Source organism: Protopterus annectens, chromosome 9.part0 (assembly GCF_019279795.1).
Source record: "Protopterus annectens isolate FY-2018-M chromosome 9.part0, PAN1.0, whole genome shotgun sequence".
Taxonomy (NCBI): domain Eukaryota; kingdom Metazoa; phylum Chordata; order Ceratodontiformes; family Protopteridae; genus Protopterus; species Protopterus annectens.
Window position 1 is genome coordinate 1,683,459,287 of NC_056743.1, and position 19,059 is coordinate 1,683,478,345.

General features: G+C 39.3%; 1 protein-coding gene across 1 annotated transcript; it reads right to left on the bottom strand.

Annotated features, from left to right (window-relative positions):
• Window positions 1–223: 223 nt before the first annotated feature.
• LOC122810757 (olfactory receptor 10A3-like) lies at window positions 224–1,183 on the bottom strand. Its single transcript, XM_044082320.1, has one exon. It carries the CDS (start codon window positions 1,181–1,183, stop codon window positions 224–226), a length of 960 nt encoding a protein of 319 aa, XP_043938255.1.
• Between the last annotated feature and the right edge of the window lie 17,876 nt (window positions 1,184–19,059).

The window sequence follows — 19,059 nt, forward strand, 5'->3', positions numbered from 1 at the left end:
CAAAATTGGAACATTCATGTTAATCGCTCCATGTACATCTAAACCAATGGTAACACCAGGAGAACAATATAGTAGCTTGCAGGCACCTTAACTAAAGAACAGCCTAATAGTCTTATAATATAAGCCAGTAGTTTAGGAAATGAGGTCAGGGTAATGTCTGTGGAAGAGTATGCATGACTGGAAGTGGTGGGTGGAAGACTACGTAATAACAAAAAAAAAATTCTCAAATTCTGTTAGTTACAACTGTCATTCTCTTAAGACTCTTGAGTAAACTGACCCTGACCTCTTTGGTTTTGAGACAATAAATCAATGGGTTAACCAATGGGGGCAGAATGTTCTGCACCACACCAGCCAATACTCGTGCATCAATGGAGAATCCAGGAACTCTGTAAGAAATAAACACAGCTGCTGCTACTAGATAGAAAATGGTAATGACAAACAGATGGCTGGTGCAAGTGGAATAGGCTTTCCAGCATTCTTGGGAGGAGGCAACTTTAAGCACTGAGACACCAATTTTTCCATATGAAAAACCAATGAATAACAGAGTCACTGATGTTGCAATCATAGCACCCACAAAATTAATTGCATCTTGTACAGTAACATCAGCACAAGCCAAAGCAGTAATTGCAATCAGTTCACAGCAGTAGTGATCAATTTTATTGGGTCCACAGAATGGTGTCATAAATACCCAGGATGCTAGAAACAGTGACATCATGATTCCTGTTACCCAGCAGCAAGCAGACAGTCTGACAGCTTGCTTATTGGTCATCACTGTGGGATAGTGAAGTGGCCAGCAAACAGCTTGGTAACGATCATATGCCATAATACCCAGCAAACAGCTCTCTGTAATTCTAAAAATCATAATGGAAGTCATTTGTGTAACACAAGATCCAAAATTAATCACGTTATCATCACTGATTAGATAGTACAACATTTCAGGAATCGTTGCTGATGGGATGAATAGGTCTAATACAGCAAGGTTACCAATGAAGTAATACATAGGAACATGCAGTCTGTTGTCTAATACCATAACAGTTAAGAAAATTAGGTTTCCAAACAAAGTAGCAGTGAAGCCCATCAGGAAAACTGCAAAGATAATCATCCTTGATGTCCCATCCTGAAACCCAGGAAAAGCATTGAAGACAAAGTGCGACACATGAAAATAAGTGTGGTTCTGTTCCATGGCTGGTGTTCCTAAATAATAACACATTGAAATGAAATTATACAGGATATTAAACTGTTTACTGAAGTCCTTAGTTTTATTTATTGACAAGAGAATATACCAGGAAATGTTCATCAATATTAGTTTTGTCATATAACAAATATACCATATAAAAAGAAAACAGGAAAATAATGACACAGTCATCAGCTCTGGTTCTTCCTAAATAATCCTCAAAGATCTGATAATAAAAACGGATGAGCTTATTGATGGCCTGAATGTGTTGGTTGATAGTGATGTTCATCATTTGATTTCTGCTTCAGTAGCATTAGCTATATGGGTTATATCCTGGTAATGATGCTATAGCCAGCCAGCTTTCAATGCATCAGTGCACCTTCCACATCCTGAAACCATTAATCAGCTCAAGATAATTTAGTAAAAAGTCAAGTTTGGGAGCCAAGCCTTTCAGAGCTTTACTGCCACCACAGAGCACTCCTTTTGTGGGCTTTTGTGGATTGAAGCCCAGTTAATGCTGCTCCAGAGTAGGGTATATAACTTCCCTTGCAGGGAAAAAAAGCTTTCACTTTACATTTTATCACAAAAATTTTATTATTTCCCTAAATAATTTTTTTTTCTTTTTTTATGCTAGGAAGAAATCTGTTTTTAATGACTGTCATGACTTTTAATTATTTTTAAATCTGAGATTCACTTTTTTCTTCTGTGGTAAAATGTTGTGTTATTTTACTTTTGGGGCTGAGCTAAGTGTTTAAAGTGCCTTTTACTGTTTTATTTTCGGTTTTACTACAGAACAGCCACAAAAAGAAGAAACTTGTTAAACAGCTTTTGCCACCACAGCAGGTTACTAAAGTGCCACAGTCATAAGTAGGTAGCTCTATTGTGGTCAAAACTGAATCCTCAGACCATTCACCTTTTTCCCTGGCTCCTGCTGGTATAGTCTAAAGCCAGCATGGACTGGTGGTTAGACAAGTCCTCTCTAGCTGTTGGAGTGCTCTTGGTAGACAAGGAAGAGACCCACTTGTTGGTCCTTGGAGAAAGGGCAGAGAATGCTATTATGCTTAGCCAGAAAACTGAGCCCATCCCTAGGGAAGCTTTTTTCTAAAAAAAAAAAGTGAGTCTACTTCAGAAATGTCTGTCAAAAAGAAACAAAAATGTAGGCACATTTCTTCTACTGTCGCAGTTACTCTGGACAGGAATGATTTATTTGCTTTAGTTTGGGATTTAGTTTAAGGTCTTGCTCTCCCATTATGACTGTTTCTGGTAAAAGAAAAACAGATTCTTCATTTTCTGGAGAGATTCAAAACTTTGAACCTCAAAATGTGAAGTGACAGGTTATATCTTTTCTTCAAAATTTCTGATTCAGATTCTGAGGAGAGAGTTACTTTGGGCAGTCCCTTCAAAGGATTCTCTGTCTCTGAACCTATTTCCAGAATGACTCTTTTGTTTTGATGGGAAAATCAAGTTGTCTCTTTGTACCTAAGAAAGTAGTGTGACTTAATACATCTGGAATTTCTAGAATCTACCCTAATTCCTCTGGTCTTTCAGATCCGGAGGATCTTTCAAAGTCTGTAACTTCAGTTTCAGCAAAGCTACTGCCCCAAAGATGGCAGATTGGTTGTATAAAGTTCTTCAATCTTTTTTAAGGTTTTATACACTCATCCCAGGTCTGACTCATCATATATTACATTAGTAAATACAGCTGTTGTTAAACATTGATTAATACTAATCTATTTCCTTCTGATAAGGATGGAAAGGTTTTTGACAGACCTGAGGAGAAAAAGTATATTCTTCTGCAACAGTCGTGTTAGGATTCTGAAACTTCAAACTCATATTTTACAGCTATGCATGCCTCCTTTGAGAATATGCAGAATATTTTGACATTTGATTCCTCAGGAGAAGCTTTGTGTAGTTTGGTTGCTTCTGTCTCTAAAGTGGCTGTGTATTGTTTGAAATTCTTTTATAATTTGCTGTGCCAGATTTAGGGCTGCTGCCACTAGAACTGTTATCAAGAGATTGTTCTTGGTTACATACTCAAAGTCTCCCAGAAAATGTTAAATATGAAATGTTGAATTATGTCTTGGACAGAGACTTAGTTTTTGGAATATCTGCTGTGGAGCGTCTTAAAAATTGTGATGTGAGAAGTAAGTTGGTTCAAAGGATCTCAGAGAGATTGTCCAGCCCTCCTTCTTCAAGTCTGTCAAGGGATTTATTGCTCCCTCCACAGACTTCTTTCAGAGGCAAAATAAACATATCCAGAATAATGCTGGCAAGCAAATGTTTAAAAAGCAATGGAGGTGAGGTTCCAAAAAGAAAGCAGGAATCTTCCTGAAAGGGCAATCTATTAAGTCTGAATGACTATATGAATGACTCCCCCACACAAACACCCTTGCAATCTCTTAATTTTTCAACATAAGTCTGAATCTAAATTTCTGTCTTTGACAACAAATAGTTTCAGACAGATGGGTTCTGAGTGTAGTCCATTAAGGCTACAGATGGCATTAAGGAATACCCTCTCTCCTGGCAGACCAAACTCTTCTTTTCACCCTATTATTCAGCAAATGTTCTCTCAAGGAATGATAGGAGCTGTTCCTCCTCCTCAGTCAGGAGAAGGGTTTATTAAAGGATGTTTCAGGTGCCAAAGATAGATGATTCCTGGAGACCATTTCTGGATCTTTCCTTTTGCAGCCTGTTTATGATAGTATCCACATTCAAAATGTTGTCAGTTCAGAACTTATTACCCCTTATTCCCCATTTGAGTTTTCTAGTAATCTTAGATTTTAATGATGCATATCATCATATTCATATAGATCCAGATTCCAGATATTTCTTAAGGTTTTCTGTGTCTGAATCACAGTATCAAGTCTCTGTATTGCACTTTTGTCTAGACACTGCTCCTAGAGTATTCGCAAAATGCCTAGCTGTTGTGATAGTCTACTGCAGACTGCAAGGTATTCACATTTTTCCCTTTTTAGAGAACTTGCTTGTCATTGATTGTTTTTGCAGTGTCTTTTTCAAAGTGTCAGGAATCTCTCACCTGGGTAAGGGATTTCTTACACAGACTAGGGTTCTAGGAAAAGTTACAAAAGTCTTGTTTGACTCCTTCTCACAGAATTGTTTTACTGGGGTTTGTGAAAAGGGAGATTTTTGTAATGAAGACACCAAATTTCTCAGAATTCAGGTCACCCATTCTCTTTTTTGACTTTGACTCCCAAGCAGTCATTCACAACAGATTCCTTGCAGTTTGCCTGGAGAGCAGTGTGTCTATCTATGCAGATAAAAGTGCAGGATCTTTGGAAAAGAAAAGACAGATTAAAAGACAAACAAAAAGAGATATTGGCACTTCTATATGCTCTGAATCTCACAATTATCTATTGTATCTGTGAACTCTCACAGTGTTTACAGACAAAACCACAGTGGTGTGGTACATAAACAAGCAAGTGGAACCAGATGTTATCCTCTTTGCAGACTAGTCATTGTAGACTGTAATAATAGCTTTACAGCACAATCTCACTCTGCAGGCATCTTACGTAAAGTCAAAGCAAAAAAGAGTGGCCGACAATCTAAGCAGAACCAGGACAGACCATTGTGATGGAAATTGAATTAGGATATCTTCCAGGAACTGATATGACTGTGGAAACTCCTCAAATAGAGATTTTTGTTTTTACTCACGACAATCTGTTAAAAAACTTCTGCACCAGGACTCCATGTAAAAAGGCCTGGAAGACAGATGCTTTTTATTTTCCTTGTACAGGAATGTTCCTGCATGGTTTTCCACCCTTATTACTAGTATCCAAGATTGTTCTGACAATTCAGAAGGACTCACCAGAGATCATTTTTGTGACTACATTCTTGCCCAGACAAAAGTGGTTCTCCTTTCTTTTGGAAATGACCAGGGTAATTACCATGAGCTTCTTCACAGACTGGATCTACTCACACAAGACTAGGCATATCTGTTACACTACAACCCCAAGCAACTACAAGTGACTTTCTGGATAATAGAATCTTAATACCTTTTAGGCACATTTTTTTTTGTGGATGTATATCTAGTATTAAAGGAAGAAATAAAACCTGCTACTAGAATATCACATATTAAAAACTGGAAAAAGTTTTCTAATCTGTGCCGAAAATAACCAGCACTCATTCGGTAATATTGTTTCTCTAGTTTTTAATTATTTATGTCACTAATTATCCTCTGACTTTTCTTATTCCTCATTCATGTAACATTTGTATCATTTTAGCATGTCTGTCCTTAGATCTCCTTTTTTAATGCAAACTCATGTCAACAAGTTTTTGATGCGGCCTAGAAAACAGGTTGCTCCTCCTTGAAATTATTATTTTGTTTTAAAAAAAAAAAAAAACAACTCCTGCTCCATTTGAACCAGCTGATAAAAATCAGGAAGGTGTTCAAAAACTTCTATCAAACACTATGCCAGAGGCAAGAATTGAGAGATCAAGATAGGGTGGAGAGATAATGGGGAGAATTATGAAATAAGTGATGGACAAAGAATGAAAGACAAAGAGATCTCCAAGAAAGATATTAAAAGACTTATATAAGATGAAGGAATTGAAAGCAGGGCACCAGAGAGGTTGCCTCTGGAGTCTTGCATAAGGATGGATAAGATAAGGTGGGTACTGTTCCAGAACTACAGGTGAATAGAGCAGACAGGTATGATGTCAAAACTGATGAATAGAGCAAGGGTTGTTGTGATACAGATGGAGATGGGGATCCAACTGAGGTGGGAGACTACAGGCAGATATGACTGGTTACTGTAGATATTAAGGTACTAGTGAAAATTCTGATGGACAAGTTAGATGAGGTCCTACTAAAAATATACATGATGGTCAAAATGGTTTTGTGGAGACTGGACAGGTAGATGAGAGTTGATAGACCCTTACAGATTTTATTCAAATGGAAAGAAATAAAAAGGTGTGAAAGGATGGAGTAGTGTTTAATGATTTTTAAAAAGAATTTGACTCAGCAGGCTGGAACTTCATCAGGGAGGTGCCGGGAAGAAGGTGGAGTAGTACATTATATGATGGCAGGTTAAAGGTGATATATAGCAACACAGAATCAGCGATTACAGTAAATGGTAGAGCTTTGGAGATGGTGATAAAGAGGGGCACAAGGTAGGGCTGCACCCTATCCTGGCAGTAGAATAACTGACAATAGTGGTCAGGAGAGAGTTAAAGCATTTGGAAAGAGTGGAGGGATCATTTCTCATTTACTGACTTCATAGATGCATTCATGTTACTATTAACAGGTACAGAAGAGGTTTGAAGAAAACAAAAAAAAAATCTGCGTTTGACAATTCTGAAGCAATGCCCAGACCAATATGTAAAAACAAAAAAGATATTTTGTGTTAAAATGGGGAAATGAAAAGGGAAAGGTAATGAGAAGGAGGTCAAAGAGGTATTACTTAAATTATTAAGGTTTGCACGTGGGAGTAATAGCAGGAAACATAGTCAGGGAAAAACTGAAGAGAATGAGAAAGAAAGAAAGAAAGAAAGAAAGAAAGAAAGAATAGGAAATATTACATGAGGTGGGGAAATGGGAATGGAGAATGGTATGGAGCAGTGCTAGAATACTGAACAAATAGTCAAGATCAAATGATCACCTACATAATCATCAAACCCCACAGAAATCATTTCATGAAGGCCAGTTGTAAAACTTCAACTGTTAGAGATGTGTAAAGGGGGATGCAAAATCATTCATATGTTCTGGGAGTGTCCTACAGTATAAGGGTATTGAAAGAAATACTGGGACTGGAATAGGAAGGCTTTTAAGTAGAAGATGTCCAACTCATGGAGGTTTTGGATACTAGGGATAGAGAGAAAGCAAGAAAATGCAATAAAAACTGCTGAAATAGTCTTGTGGGTGACAGGGGGACAATTATAATGATGTCAGCACTGTAGTGGAACACGTAGGTGAAAGTATAGTTTGTAGGGATAGAAAAGATAATTAGGGAGATGGGCAGGGAGAATCCTGACATATGAATCACTGAGGGTAGTTAAGAACATTCTCACTTATTCTAACATTAAAAAAAATGGGAATTAGGGTTGTCCCATGTCCCCTTATTGTTTAACCTATATCTAGAACCCTATTTATATATATCAAGCAAAATTTGTATCATAATGCACCAATAATTTATAGGAATAAAATATAATGTCAGCATTCTCATCATGATCTTATTATTTATTGTACAACCCCAATTCAGACAGTGAAAAGATATTAAAGCTCATAAACGAATATAGAAGTTACATGAACATTCTCTTGCAAGGGAGAAAGATATTTAAAGCAATGAACTTGTTGAATGATGTGTAAAACATTAACAAGACTGAATATTGTGTAAGTGAGGTAGCAGGTTATGATGATCTAAGCAATTTAAGGTACTAACTCTGTAAATAATGTTAATAGTTATGTATGAATTGATGTTCTGTACTAAGAGAGGGAATAATGATGAAATGGTTTTAAGATTTTCATTCTCAGAAGTTGGACTGTTATATCTGATTGTTTATTTTAATAAATAAACACACCTGAAAATAAAATAAGGCAGAGAAACACATTAACAGTGCTAGGATAAATACAATGCATATTGCATTTATGCAGGAAACTGAGTGCAGGCTAGGAAAAAACAGTGCTGCTAAACCCATCAAAGAGGAGTGAAGAGTGGTTTGAGAATGGGAAGGGCTATGAGGGCTGGTACAGTAGTGAAGGTTTTGTCCTCACAGATACAGGCACAGGGTTTGATTCTAACCTCTGGTTATTGGATAGTGTTGTACTAGTCTTTCAACTGATAGCCTGGTATTTACCTATGAACCTTTGAATGTATAAAATTGCTGTGAACAATCTGGGATTGTATGAGAGAAATGTAGAATGGGAATAGCCATATAGCCAAATGAATGCTGTGGCCCTTGGTATGTTAAACTGGGTGTGAAGCAGGAGCTAGGGGGTGAAACAACAAATGTTTGGGAGATGAATGAAATAGCCATGAAAAAATAGGGAAATATAGAAATAGAAGGAGAATGAAAAAGAGACTGAAATGAGAAAAAAACAGTAAGGAACAACTATGAGGGAAGTTTACACAGTAAGTTAGAATAAATGTTAGGAAGATAAACAGACCGGATACATGGAAGAAAGGACTTGCTGAAAATCTTTGGAAGGCCTTAAGATTTAGGACTGAGTGCCAAAGGAAGAGCAGTAATATTTCTTAACAGTTTGGACATATGTTTGGAAAGGAGGTAAAAGAGAGGAGAATGCAGTGGAGAGCAATAAGAAACACAATTTGGAGAAATGGAGAAAAGTGAAAAAGCAGAGAAGTAAGGTAATTCATTAAGACCTAAGGGACATGAAGGAGACAGCTACACTGAAGAAATTAGTAAGAAGATGGAGAAGCAAAATTATAGGATGTCTAATCCCAGAAATAAAAGAAAAGTTATAGGAAGGGCAACTGCTTTTTATGGTATTGTGAACTAGCACTTAATAATTCATTCACTGCAAGGGCAGCTAGCCTAGTACTTATCTATGAACCTATAACAAATAGATTAAGGAAGAGAAATAAGAGAACAAAATAATTTAGGGATGTGGGCAGAGTGGGAATCAAGAATGAGGAGCACACTCTGGAATTGTGAATTGGATTAAGAGATTTGCAGGAAAGTAATACAAATCTGGGAGAAAATGCACGAGTATACATACGTCAAAACATTGTATGTAGGGTATGGTGTCTGTGAATTGTGGCTAGGAGGAGAGATAAATAAGGGCTTAAAGGATTATGGCAATGAACATTAAAAGCATTTGTTTGTTTGTTTGTTTGTTTGTTTGTTTGGCTGGTTGTTGCTTTTGCTGACCAGCAAAGTTGGTCTGGGTGAAAATACCCTTTTCAGGGGATGCCTAGGGAGAAAAGATTCACAATCAAAAATATAAAATACAATGTTCAACGTCAACAACAGAAAGATAATCTTCTTCTTCTTTCAGCTTTTCCCAGTTAGGGGTCACCACAGTGGATCACTTGTCCACTCATGATTGGCAGTGGAGTTTTATGGTGTCAAGTTGCCAGCCCAGTGCCCAACCTTCCACAGAAGGCACACACATGCATGAACTCACACTTAGGGCCAATTTAGAGTGTCCAATCTACCTACAGCATGTCTTTGGGAGGAAACCCACATGACCACAGGGAGGACATGCAGACTCCACACAGAAGGCACCCCAGCCAAGGATTGAACCAGAGAACCTCTTGCTGTGAGGCAGCAATGCTAACCGCTGCACAACCATGGCTGCCCCAACAATAGAAAGATAATAAATAAAAATATTCAATTAAAATCTTCAACATTTTGTGACAAGTTGGATACAGATTATTATATAATGACAAAATATGGCATTTGAGTGAGATCATAGATTTCTAAGTCAAATATTATAAGACTGCAGAAAGGTAGACTGTGGTAGGCACAGATGTACATGCATGAGGTCTATGACGAAAGTTGTAGAGATAAATCAAAGGGATGGATAATAGTGAGAAATAACAGGATTTGCAGTAAAGTGAGAGGAGAAACTTTAGAGAGAAAAGTAGAGAAAGAGCAGACTTGTGGTAGGGAAGAGACAGAGAAGAGAAGAAGGATGATCCAAGCTGGAGTGTTATTTTATGATATTGGGAAGACTTATTGGAAGGCAAAAGAGGTTAGCTGGAGTCACTGAGATACTGAGATTCAACATTATAGCTACAGACCTAAAAGGGAAGCAAAGCAAGTTACCAGGATGTATAAAGGAAATTCCAAATGATTTCAAAATATTGTTAAACTTGGCAACAGTGACAGAAAGAGTAGAAAAGAGGGGAATGACTGATGGAATGGACTTGAGGAAGTTACATACTAGTGTTCAGTGGGGGGGGTGTAAAGAAGAAGTACAAAAGGAGAAGAATGATGGGATGGGGAAGGACAGGCAGAAGGGATATTTTAGATGTGAACATAGTGTAGTACTTGGAGGTAAAAGACAGGAGTGAATATAATGAGGGAAACTAGCAAGAGATCAGAGGAAAGTAAGGGATCTTACAGGAAGACTAACAAGAACAGCTAATCGTTGATAGAATATAAGTACACCATGCATAAGGACTGTGTACATATCAATAACGGCAATAATTAAAAAAAAATGTATCCAACGAGTAACCATGCAGTGAGTAACCATGCAGCAAGTAACCATGCAGTGAGTAACCATGCAGCGAGTAACCATGCAGCAAGTAACCATGCAGTGAGTAACCATGCAGCGAGTAACCATGCAGAGAGTAACCATGCAGTGAGTAACCATGCAGCGAGTAACCATGCAGAGAGTAACCATGCAGCGAGTAACCATGCAGCGAGTAACCATGCAGTGAGTAACCATGCTACTATGCTGGATTTTGAATAGTATTTCTGAAAGCAATTTCTTGATGTCAAAGGTTAGACTGGCAGTCTACGCAAGGTGCCTCATTTGAATAATTTTCAGAATTAAAGCAGATTATGTGAATATGCTACCCAAGGAGTAAGTGGGTCCAAGTTATCTAACCTTTACAAAATTCAGTTTAACTTATTCTACTAAGTGAAAGTTTGATAGGTATTTTTTTTATTGAGAAGAAATTCAAACTTTACTCAAAGAAGCTCAGTAGAAATAGACACTTATGTTTTGAGTATTAAGCTGCTTAAGGCTCATTGCCCTCCCCCAAAAAAGAAAAATAATTGAAACTTATGGATATAAACACCTAGAGGGGATGAAATTGTTCATTCTCGCAGAGCTAATTAAACTGCCATTTTATATAGAACAAGTAGATTTTGAGGGGAGGTGAGTAAAACAAGAGTTAAAAAGAGTTAGCAATAGCATACTCTTTGCTGTAGTTATCACTTCTTATTTAATGTAATTCCTATGTTTTTATGTTTCTGACATCATTTTTCTAAGGGCACTATTTTCTATACAAATAATTTGTTTCTTGGCTTTCAAATAGCAATCATGTTATACATGCATTGAGATCATTCTCTGAGTATGCTTGGATCCAGCTAACAAGTGCAATTAAGTCTTGCAATTTTACAAGTCAAACACAGGTTTACTGGCTTCTACAATGGTATAGAGGGATAAAGCCCTGTCTGCAGTCCGGGCAACCTGGGCTCAATTAGCAGCTCAGGCAATTGATGGAGTGGCAGGGAGGAATGGACATGCTCGTCCCAAGTGGGAAGATGTTCAGTGATGAGCGTCCCTTAAGGGAGATGTGGTACAGTGAGGAAAGCATGCCTCTCAACTGTCCAGATTTTCATAAAATATCCAGATTTTTGCCTCATATTTTTCGTATGCTCCTCATAAAATTTGCGGTTTTCTGGACTTTTTGTGGTAAATCAGTGAGGACTGAATTCACTAAATAATGACAGGCATTTGAATTTCTGTATCTATATCCTTCAAAATGCAATGTAACACAATATCTTTTATTCTAGCAACTTTCTAAGTTTATGAGAGCAATATTTAAAATGCTCCCCTATTTGTGAGCTTTGTCCTCCCATTATATTTGGCTTTGTCCAGATTTTTGTGCTAAGAGGTTAAGCTGCATGGAGAGGGTTGCTAACAGACATGATTGATGAGCATGGGAGAAAGGGCAGGGAGTGGAAGCAGGCATATAATGATACCTCATCAGGATGGAAGTAGAGATGGTGAAGCCCTCAAAATACCATTTGGAGTCCATGGCTGACCTCAGTAATACCAGTGTACATCTGGAGAGAGGAATGAGGAGATGAGCTGGTGAATGAGGGGCACTGGGAACTGGGATGTTGCATGATTCACAAGGGAGACCAAAAAACACAGTATCTTGAAAGCTACATTATCTTTTGTTTCTTCCACAACTAGTAATATTCAAACTATGTTTCTGATGAATGTTACATGTATTTCCTATTCTACTCATGTAGAGCAGGACAGAGTCTCTTTACTTCTCCTACAGGCCAACTTCAGCTGCCTATTTAACCAAGAACAGGCAGTCTTCATTTACCAAATGAGTGGTTTTGTTCAATTTCAAGAAATGTGTTGAAGAATGTTGTGGTCTTTTGAAGAGGTGGTGATAGCATAATTCTGTATCTCTTCCCTTTTTATCATGGTAAGTGAGAGAGTATTTACAACAAATAAAGAGGAGGAAGAATTTCTAAAAATGCAAAAGGAAAAGTATCCACGTGGAATTATTTTCTTATTTTATATTAGTTTATTGGGGTAGTACATTCATCACAATTGACTGTTTACAACTCCTTCCCAGGTCATACTTCTTCGGGAAACAAATCAAAGTGTTAAGAACTACAGTTTTTTATAGTCCACAAAATCATCTCAAATCATCTCAGACCACAAGCAAGATGAGGGGGTGAAAAGGGAGATAGCAATCGTGTTCAGGAAAGGTTTTTATATAGGAAATGAAATTGCTAAGCTCAGTAGTAAGATGAATTAGATGATCTGGGCAGGGAGAATTCTAAATAGACTTGAGATATTGACAGCATTCCTGCTTCTGTTTATTATTATCCAAACTCTTTTCCACAGCATTTAGGGAAAGGCAAGGAGTTGAGTACCTTGGGGCAGGGGGCATGAACTAATAGGGAGTGATTTCAATGTTAAACTCGTCTATAATACTGAGATGTTACTTAGTAGGAAATAATTACTTGTAAAAAGTTAGGCAGTTTAAAAACCAATAAATAAAAATTAAAAATGGATAGATTTAAGAAGATTGTATGAAAGACTATTTAGTATAGCACCCAAGCCACTTTAAAAGTTTGTGCAGACTTAAAATATATAGAAATCAAACAACAGGGAAAATATTTCTTTAGCCTAATTAATCACTTATAAGACATATAATTCACCCTCTTGTAGGAGGCATCAATATATTTAGAGTCATACTTAATGCATTTTCCTATATACCTGTTCTACATATGTCTTTGGATACAGATGAACCTAAATTAGTGGAATTTGAAAAGGAAACTGAAGTATATATAAAAAGGAGATCAGGGATCTAAAATGGTGAAATCTAGGCTATTCTGGAGGATGCACTTAGACTTCCTTGGAGATTTGTGGTGGAATAACAAAATGAATACCAAAAAACAGGAAAGTAAATCTGCCTTTAATGCACAGAATAAGCCTTCACAAACTAAGTGCTTTCACTGTTTCCCAATGGCTTTTCAGAGTCAATGAAAGGCTCAACATTACAGCTTATTATATTCTGACATCACCACGCTCAAACCAATCATTTTAAAACCATCAATAAACCAATTAATCAATATAAAAAATATATATATATATATGTAAATATATATATAAATTAAAACATACTAGTTATTATAAACATGTAAAACATTCTATTTATATAACCCCTACTTACATATTATAAACTTCCACATCTTATAAAAATGTATATGTATATATATATATATATATATATATATATATATATATATATATATATATATACATATATATATATATATATATATATATATATATATACAATATAAAAACAATAATTAAACAAAAAAAAAATCCAATTCTTATATTAATGTTATACATTATCCCCCAGATTTATGAAGCCCTTTATAGCGTGCAGTATTAGTGTAAGAGCTATTTTTGGCAATATGGTTGATTTGCGAGCCAGGAATTTGCTCCTGGGAAGTGCATGTGAGCTCTTAGGCTAATCCTGCATGGACCAAGCTCCTGTATGCAAATTACCCTCATTTGCAGGTGAAAATCATGCAAATGAGGGTAATATGTGATCCAGGAAGCTGGCAGCTGTCCGTGCAGGATGAGTGCAGTGTGCAGAAATGTATTCGGTTAGTAACAGAGTACAGTTATGCAATCTACAAAACGGAGCTATGACAGCTCCAAATCAAGGCTGCATATCATTGAGAAAGCATGCCAATGTCCAAGTAGAAGGCCATTGGCATTGCAAACTGTTAAAAAAAATAATAAACAACTTTTAATTTCCTTTTCGCCAAGCTCGCCTGGTTAAGCATAGGGCAGCGATGCACAAAAGATATCGGGGGAAAATAATAAAATAAACCTAAAATAAACATTCTAACTGAAATCAGAATTCTGCCATGCAAGTCAATGGCAGTCAGAAGACAACCTGGCCAGTGAGTAATGGTTGCTAAGGGGGAGGCTCAGTGTGGCACATGTAACTGTGCATTAGCAGGCAATCCTATGCAAATGAGGGAAGGATTAGTGAATCACAGATTTTCCCAGGGTGTGAGGCAGGTCCCAAGAGTGTAAGAGCATAAATAGCTGGGTGCAAGACTAGGATATAGATGACATCATGGGGGTATGTAAAAACAGTACAGGATCCGATAAACCCAAACAAGCACCCAACAGGCAATGCCAGATAAGCAAAGAACGTTTAATGATTTGAAGCACTTTTCATCTGCAAAATATGCAGACTTCTTCAGAAACATGGGTAAAAATTACAATCAATCCTTATAAGGAAATTACACTTACTAATTGTTAAAACATCAAATAAAACATTTAAAAATACTATGAACACAAACTCCTCCTATCAATTAACTCGACCAGCTTGTTACACATTAAGGTTTACCCTACATTGTTTGACTCTAAAGTAACTTAATAAGTCAAGGACTTCCATCATGGGGGTATGTGCCAGGCATACTGTAAGTGGATTGGAGACCTGTGGCTCATGATTGCTCCTAGCTTAGCACAGCTAAGCTAGGGGTGGGTCTAAACCTGCCTAACACTCCCTACAAAGTGTAAGCGGGTGTGCGTGCCATGCACCGGGTTGTACAGGAAGAAAAAGGAAGTTAAACCAGGAAAAAGCAGCTCTATGCACATTTGAGCACTCCATTTGCACGGTGCACCCCCGTACTTAAACAGCGAGGCAATGGGCACGGAAAACAGCAGTAGGAAGGTAATCAAGGAGAACTAGCTTAGCCGACAGGTGAAATGTATCAGAATCAGCCAATTACACAGGCAGCAGACCAGCCCAGCCCAGCACACCACTATAAACTATGCAAACACCTTTTCCCCCTTGTTTTTCCCAAAAACTCTGCACCACCGGTGTATACAGATGGGGAAATTTTACAAAACGAAACCAAAAGAAAAAATGCTAGGGGCTCTTTTGCTATCATAAACCAGCATGTGCAAGAGGCTGAGGGTGGTAAGGATGTGAATGCTGCTGTGCAACCCACAGTGAGGAGACAGTGAAGAGTGTACAGATCCAGGGTAACCTATCGAGGACTACATGAGCTGGAGATAATGGAGTGCTATAGGGTGGACAGGGACCTCCTACAGCATATTGTTGAGCTGTGCTGTCACACCTGACACACAGAACCAACAGAGGGGAACCCATCCCAGTGGATATCAAGGTATATGTAGGCCTAAGAATACTAGCTGCAGGTACCTTCCAAAGGCCAACTGGGGATATGATGGGGATCTCACAGGCATCAGCATCCAGGGTACTCCACCAGTGATGGATGCCATGTCAGCACATGTCAGTGAGCATGTATATTTCTCCATCACCCGTGAGGCGTTGACCAGCAATATGAGTCTCTTCAACCAAATAGCAGAATACCCCGAGGTAGTGGGTGCAATAGACTACATGCACATACACATTAAAGCACCACCAGGTGAGTGTGGTAGGGTCTACATCAACTGCAAGGGCTTCCCCTCCATCAACTGCCAGGTCATGTGTGATGCCCAGGGCATAATAATGAATGTGTTTGCTGGCTGCCCTGGAAGCTACCATGATTCCCACATCTGGCATCTGATGCAGCTGTACCAGACATATGCCAATGGGGACATCCCACATGGTCACCTAGTGGGAGATGCTGAATACACATTGGAGCCATGGCTGATGACACCCACCAGAAATGCACGCACACCCGAACAAGAACCCCACAATGAGGCACACGCACAAACACGAATCATAATAGAGTGTGTGTTCGGGATGCTCAAGTCATAGTTCCGGTGCCTGGACACATCCGGTGGAGCCTTGCAGTACTCACCAAATACCTGTACCCAAATTGTCCTTGTATGTGCCATGCTACACAATATGATCCTTCAGAAACAGCTGCAGCAGGAACAGCATGGGGCAGGGCCACACAGCCCCTCACCAGTGCCAAGGCCTGCACAGGTGCAGAGTGACTCAGAGGAGGAACAACCTGAGCCTGCCTCAGTAGGCAGAAGGAGGCACACCCAGTATGCCCTGACCTTGGCAAAGAGGCAATGCATAGCACATGCACTGACACAGTAGGGACCCAGGGAATGACACCTCTCTCCGACTCACACATACAGTAAAAGGGATGCCAAACATGACACTACCTGTGCTCAACCATGTATAGGGAGTGTACTATGTGCATCTGACATAGGCAGCCCTGCAGCACCACCCTCAATACAGGGACACCCACAAGGTAAGTGACTCACAAATGCTAGTCGGGGGGGCACATACCCAACAACAGTCACAGCCAGCAGGATAGGTGCAGACAAACACAAACAAATGCTGTACTATGGCCTCTGAATGAGCCCAATGGGTAACCCCTACCTCAGCCCTACATAGACAGACTACAGCAGGCCAGCCAGTTGGATGTAAGTTGTGAAGGCTAGAAAGTCAGAAACTAATATATAGGTAGTGAAAACTGCGATCTGTAGTACACTGGTATGCCTTTAGCCAGAACGATAGGTAAGACTATAGACTGAAATGGTGTACCTGACATACCAGTAAAGTCCTAGCAAACGTGTAAAAGTGTAAGGTGTGCCCCACCATCCTATGTACACTTATAGTAACAGTCAGGTGTGTCCCCCCTGTGTAGAAATGTAGAAATATAGAAACAGTCAGGTGCCCCCCCCCCACTATGCAGAAATGTAGCAACAGTTAATGCCAAATGACTGATGTATACCCTGCAGACACAGCATGCTACCTGTCTGTGTACAACACAAAGGTCAGCACCACAGTACAAACCACCTGGACTTGATCCACACTTGCAATATAGATGGCCATACTGGGCATGCTCACACACTTAGAAAAATGAAGGCAATGTCAGCAAACAGCAATGGACCAGACATTTCTGGAAGTTGCAGTTCTCAGTGCAGACACATTTCAGTATACACCACTCCTGCCTTGCACACACAGTGGATAGGAATACAGACATATATGCAAGGAGAACACACTATAATAAGCCAAAGGTAGATGGACATAGATGTGTTGAAGAGGGGACCATGACAAGGAGCAATCTGGTCCTATCCTACCCAGCACACAGCCAAAGGGCCCCAAACACATGAGGTGCAGGTGTCACTCACTGCAGATACTAGCCACCAGTATCTGTCAGCATGATGGCCTGTTGCCGTGCCAGCTGTGCAGCATGACGGTACAATGAAGTTGTCACTTAGTAGCTGTATACACGTACCTGTGGCATATGACCCCATGTGTGCCCGCATGCAGCATGAAAACCCAAACATGAATGTGTTATGGCCCATGCACAAACTGCCCTCCCCATAGCAGTATCATGACAAGCCTGCTGAGGTTATCCAATGTGAAATACACCTTTGGGGGGAGATGTAGCCCAGTAATCTCCATGGTGTGTCCCATAACTGTGTACTGCTGTACTGATAAACTAGTTAGGTAATAGTCCTAACCTCAGACTTGGCAACTGTGTGAGTGTGTGTGTATGTGTGCCTGTCTCGGTCTCTGTCTGTGTAGAGAGAAATGCTTTCTAGGCTACTCACACTCAGTACATTGGCAAGGCTACTGATGTCACACACCTAGAAATATATCTCTGGGGAAATCATAGCCCAGTAATCTCTGTAGTGCGTCCTGTAACTTTGCACTGCTGTAGTGTGATAAAGTAGTTAGGTAGGTGTTCTAATCCCAAACCTGGCAACTGTGCATGTGTGTGTGTGTGTGTGTGTGTGTGTGTGTGTGTGTGTGTGTGTGTGTGTGTGTGTGTGTGTGTGTGTGTGTCTGACTGTTTAGAGAGCAATGCTTTATAGGCCACTCACACCCTGTACAATACACATACTCAACTTTGACAAGGCTGCTGATGTCACTCACTTAAATACACCTCTGAGGAAATAATATCCTAGTAATCTTTGTAACATGTCTTGCAACCGTGTACTGCTATAGTGTGATAAACTAGTTAGGTAGATGTTCTAACCCCAGACCTGGCAACTGTGTGCTTGTGTGTCTGACTGCATAGAGAACAATGCTTTTTAGGCTACTCACACCCCATACAATACACATACTCGATATTGGCAAGGCTGCTGATGTCACTCACCTAGAAATACACCTCTGAGGAAATGACAGTCCAGTAATCTCCATAGCACGTCCTGTAAGTGTGCACTGCTGTAGTGTGATAAAGTAGTTTGGTAGGTGTTCTAACCCCAGATCTGGCAAGCTTGTGTGTGTGTGTGTGTGTGTGTGTGTGTGTCTGACTTTGCCAAGAGCAATGCTTTTTAGTCCACTCACACCCCGTACAATACACATACATGACTTTGGCAAGGCTGCTGATTTCACTCACCTAAAAATACACCTCTGGGGAAAGTATAGCCCAGTAATCTCTGTAGCACATCCTGTAATTGTGCACTGCTATAGTGTGATATATTAGTTAGGTAGGTGTTCTAACCCTAATCTTGGCAATTGTGTGTGTGAATCTTTGTGTCTCTGTCTGTGCATGACTGAATAACAGACAATCTTTTTAGGTCACACACATTCCTTAGAATTCATATACCCAACGTTGGCAAGGCTGCTGATGTCACTCACCTAGAAATACTCCTCTAGAAAAGGCATAGCCCAATAATGTCTGTAGTGCGGCCTGTAACTGTGTACTGCTGTATTGTGATTTAGAACTGTGGTAGGGTTCCATCACCACCCATGGCAGTTCTGGATGTTTTGCGTGTGTTTCAATGTCCG

What these genes read in the sequence shown, in the direction of transcription:
- LOC122810757 (XM_044082320.1), bottom strand. Translation starts at nt 1,183, where the DNA reads ATGGAACAGAACCACACTTATTTTCATGTGTCGCACTTTGTCTTCAAT.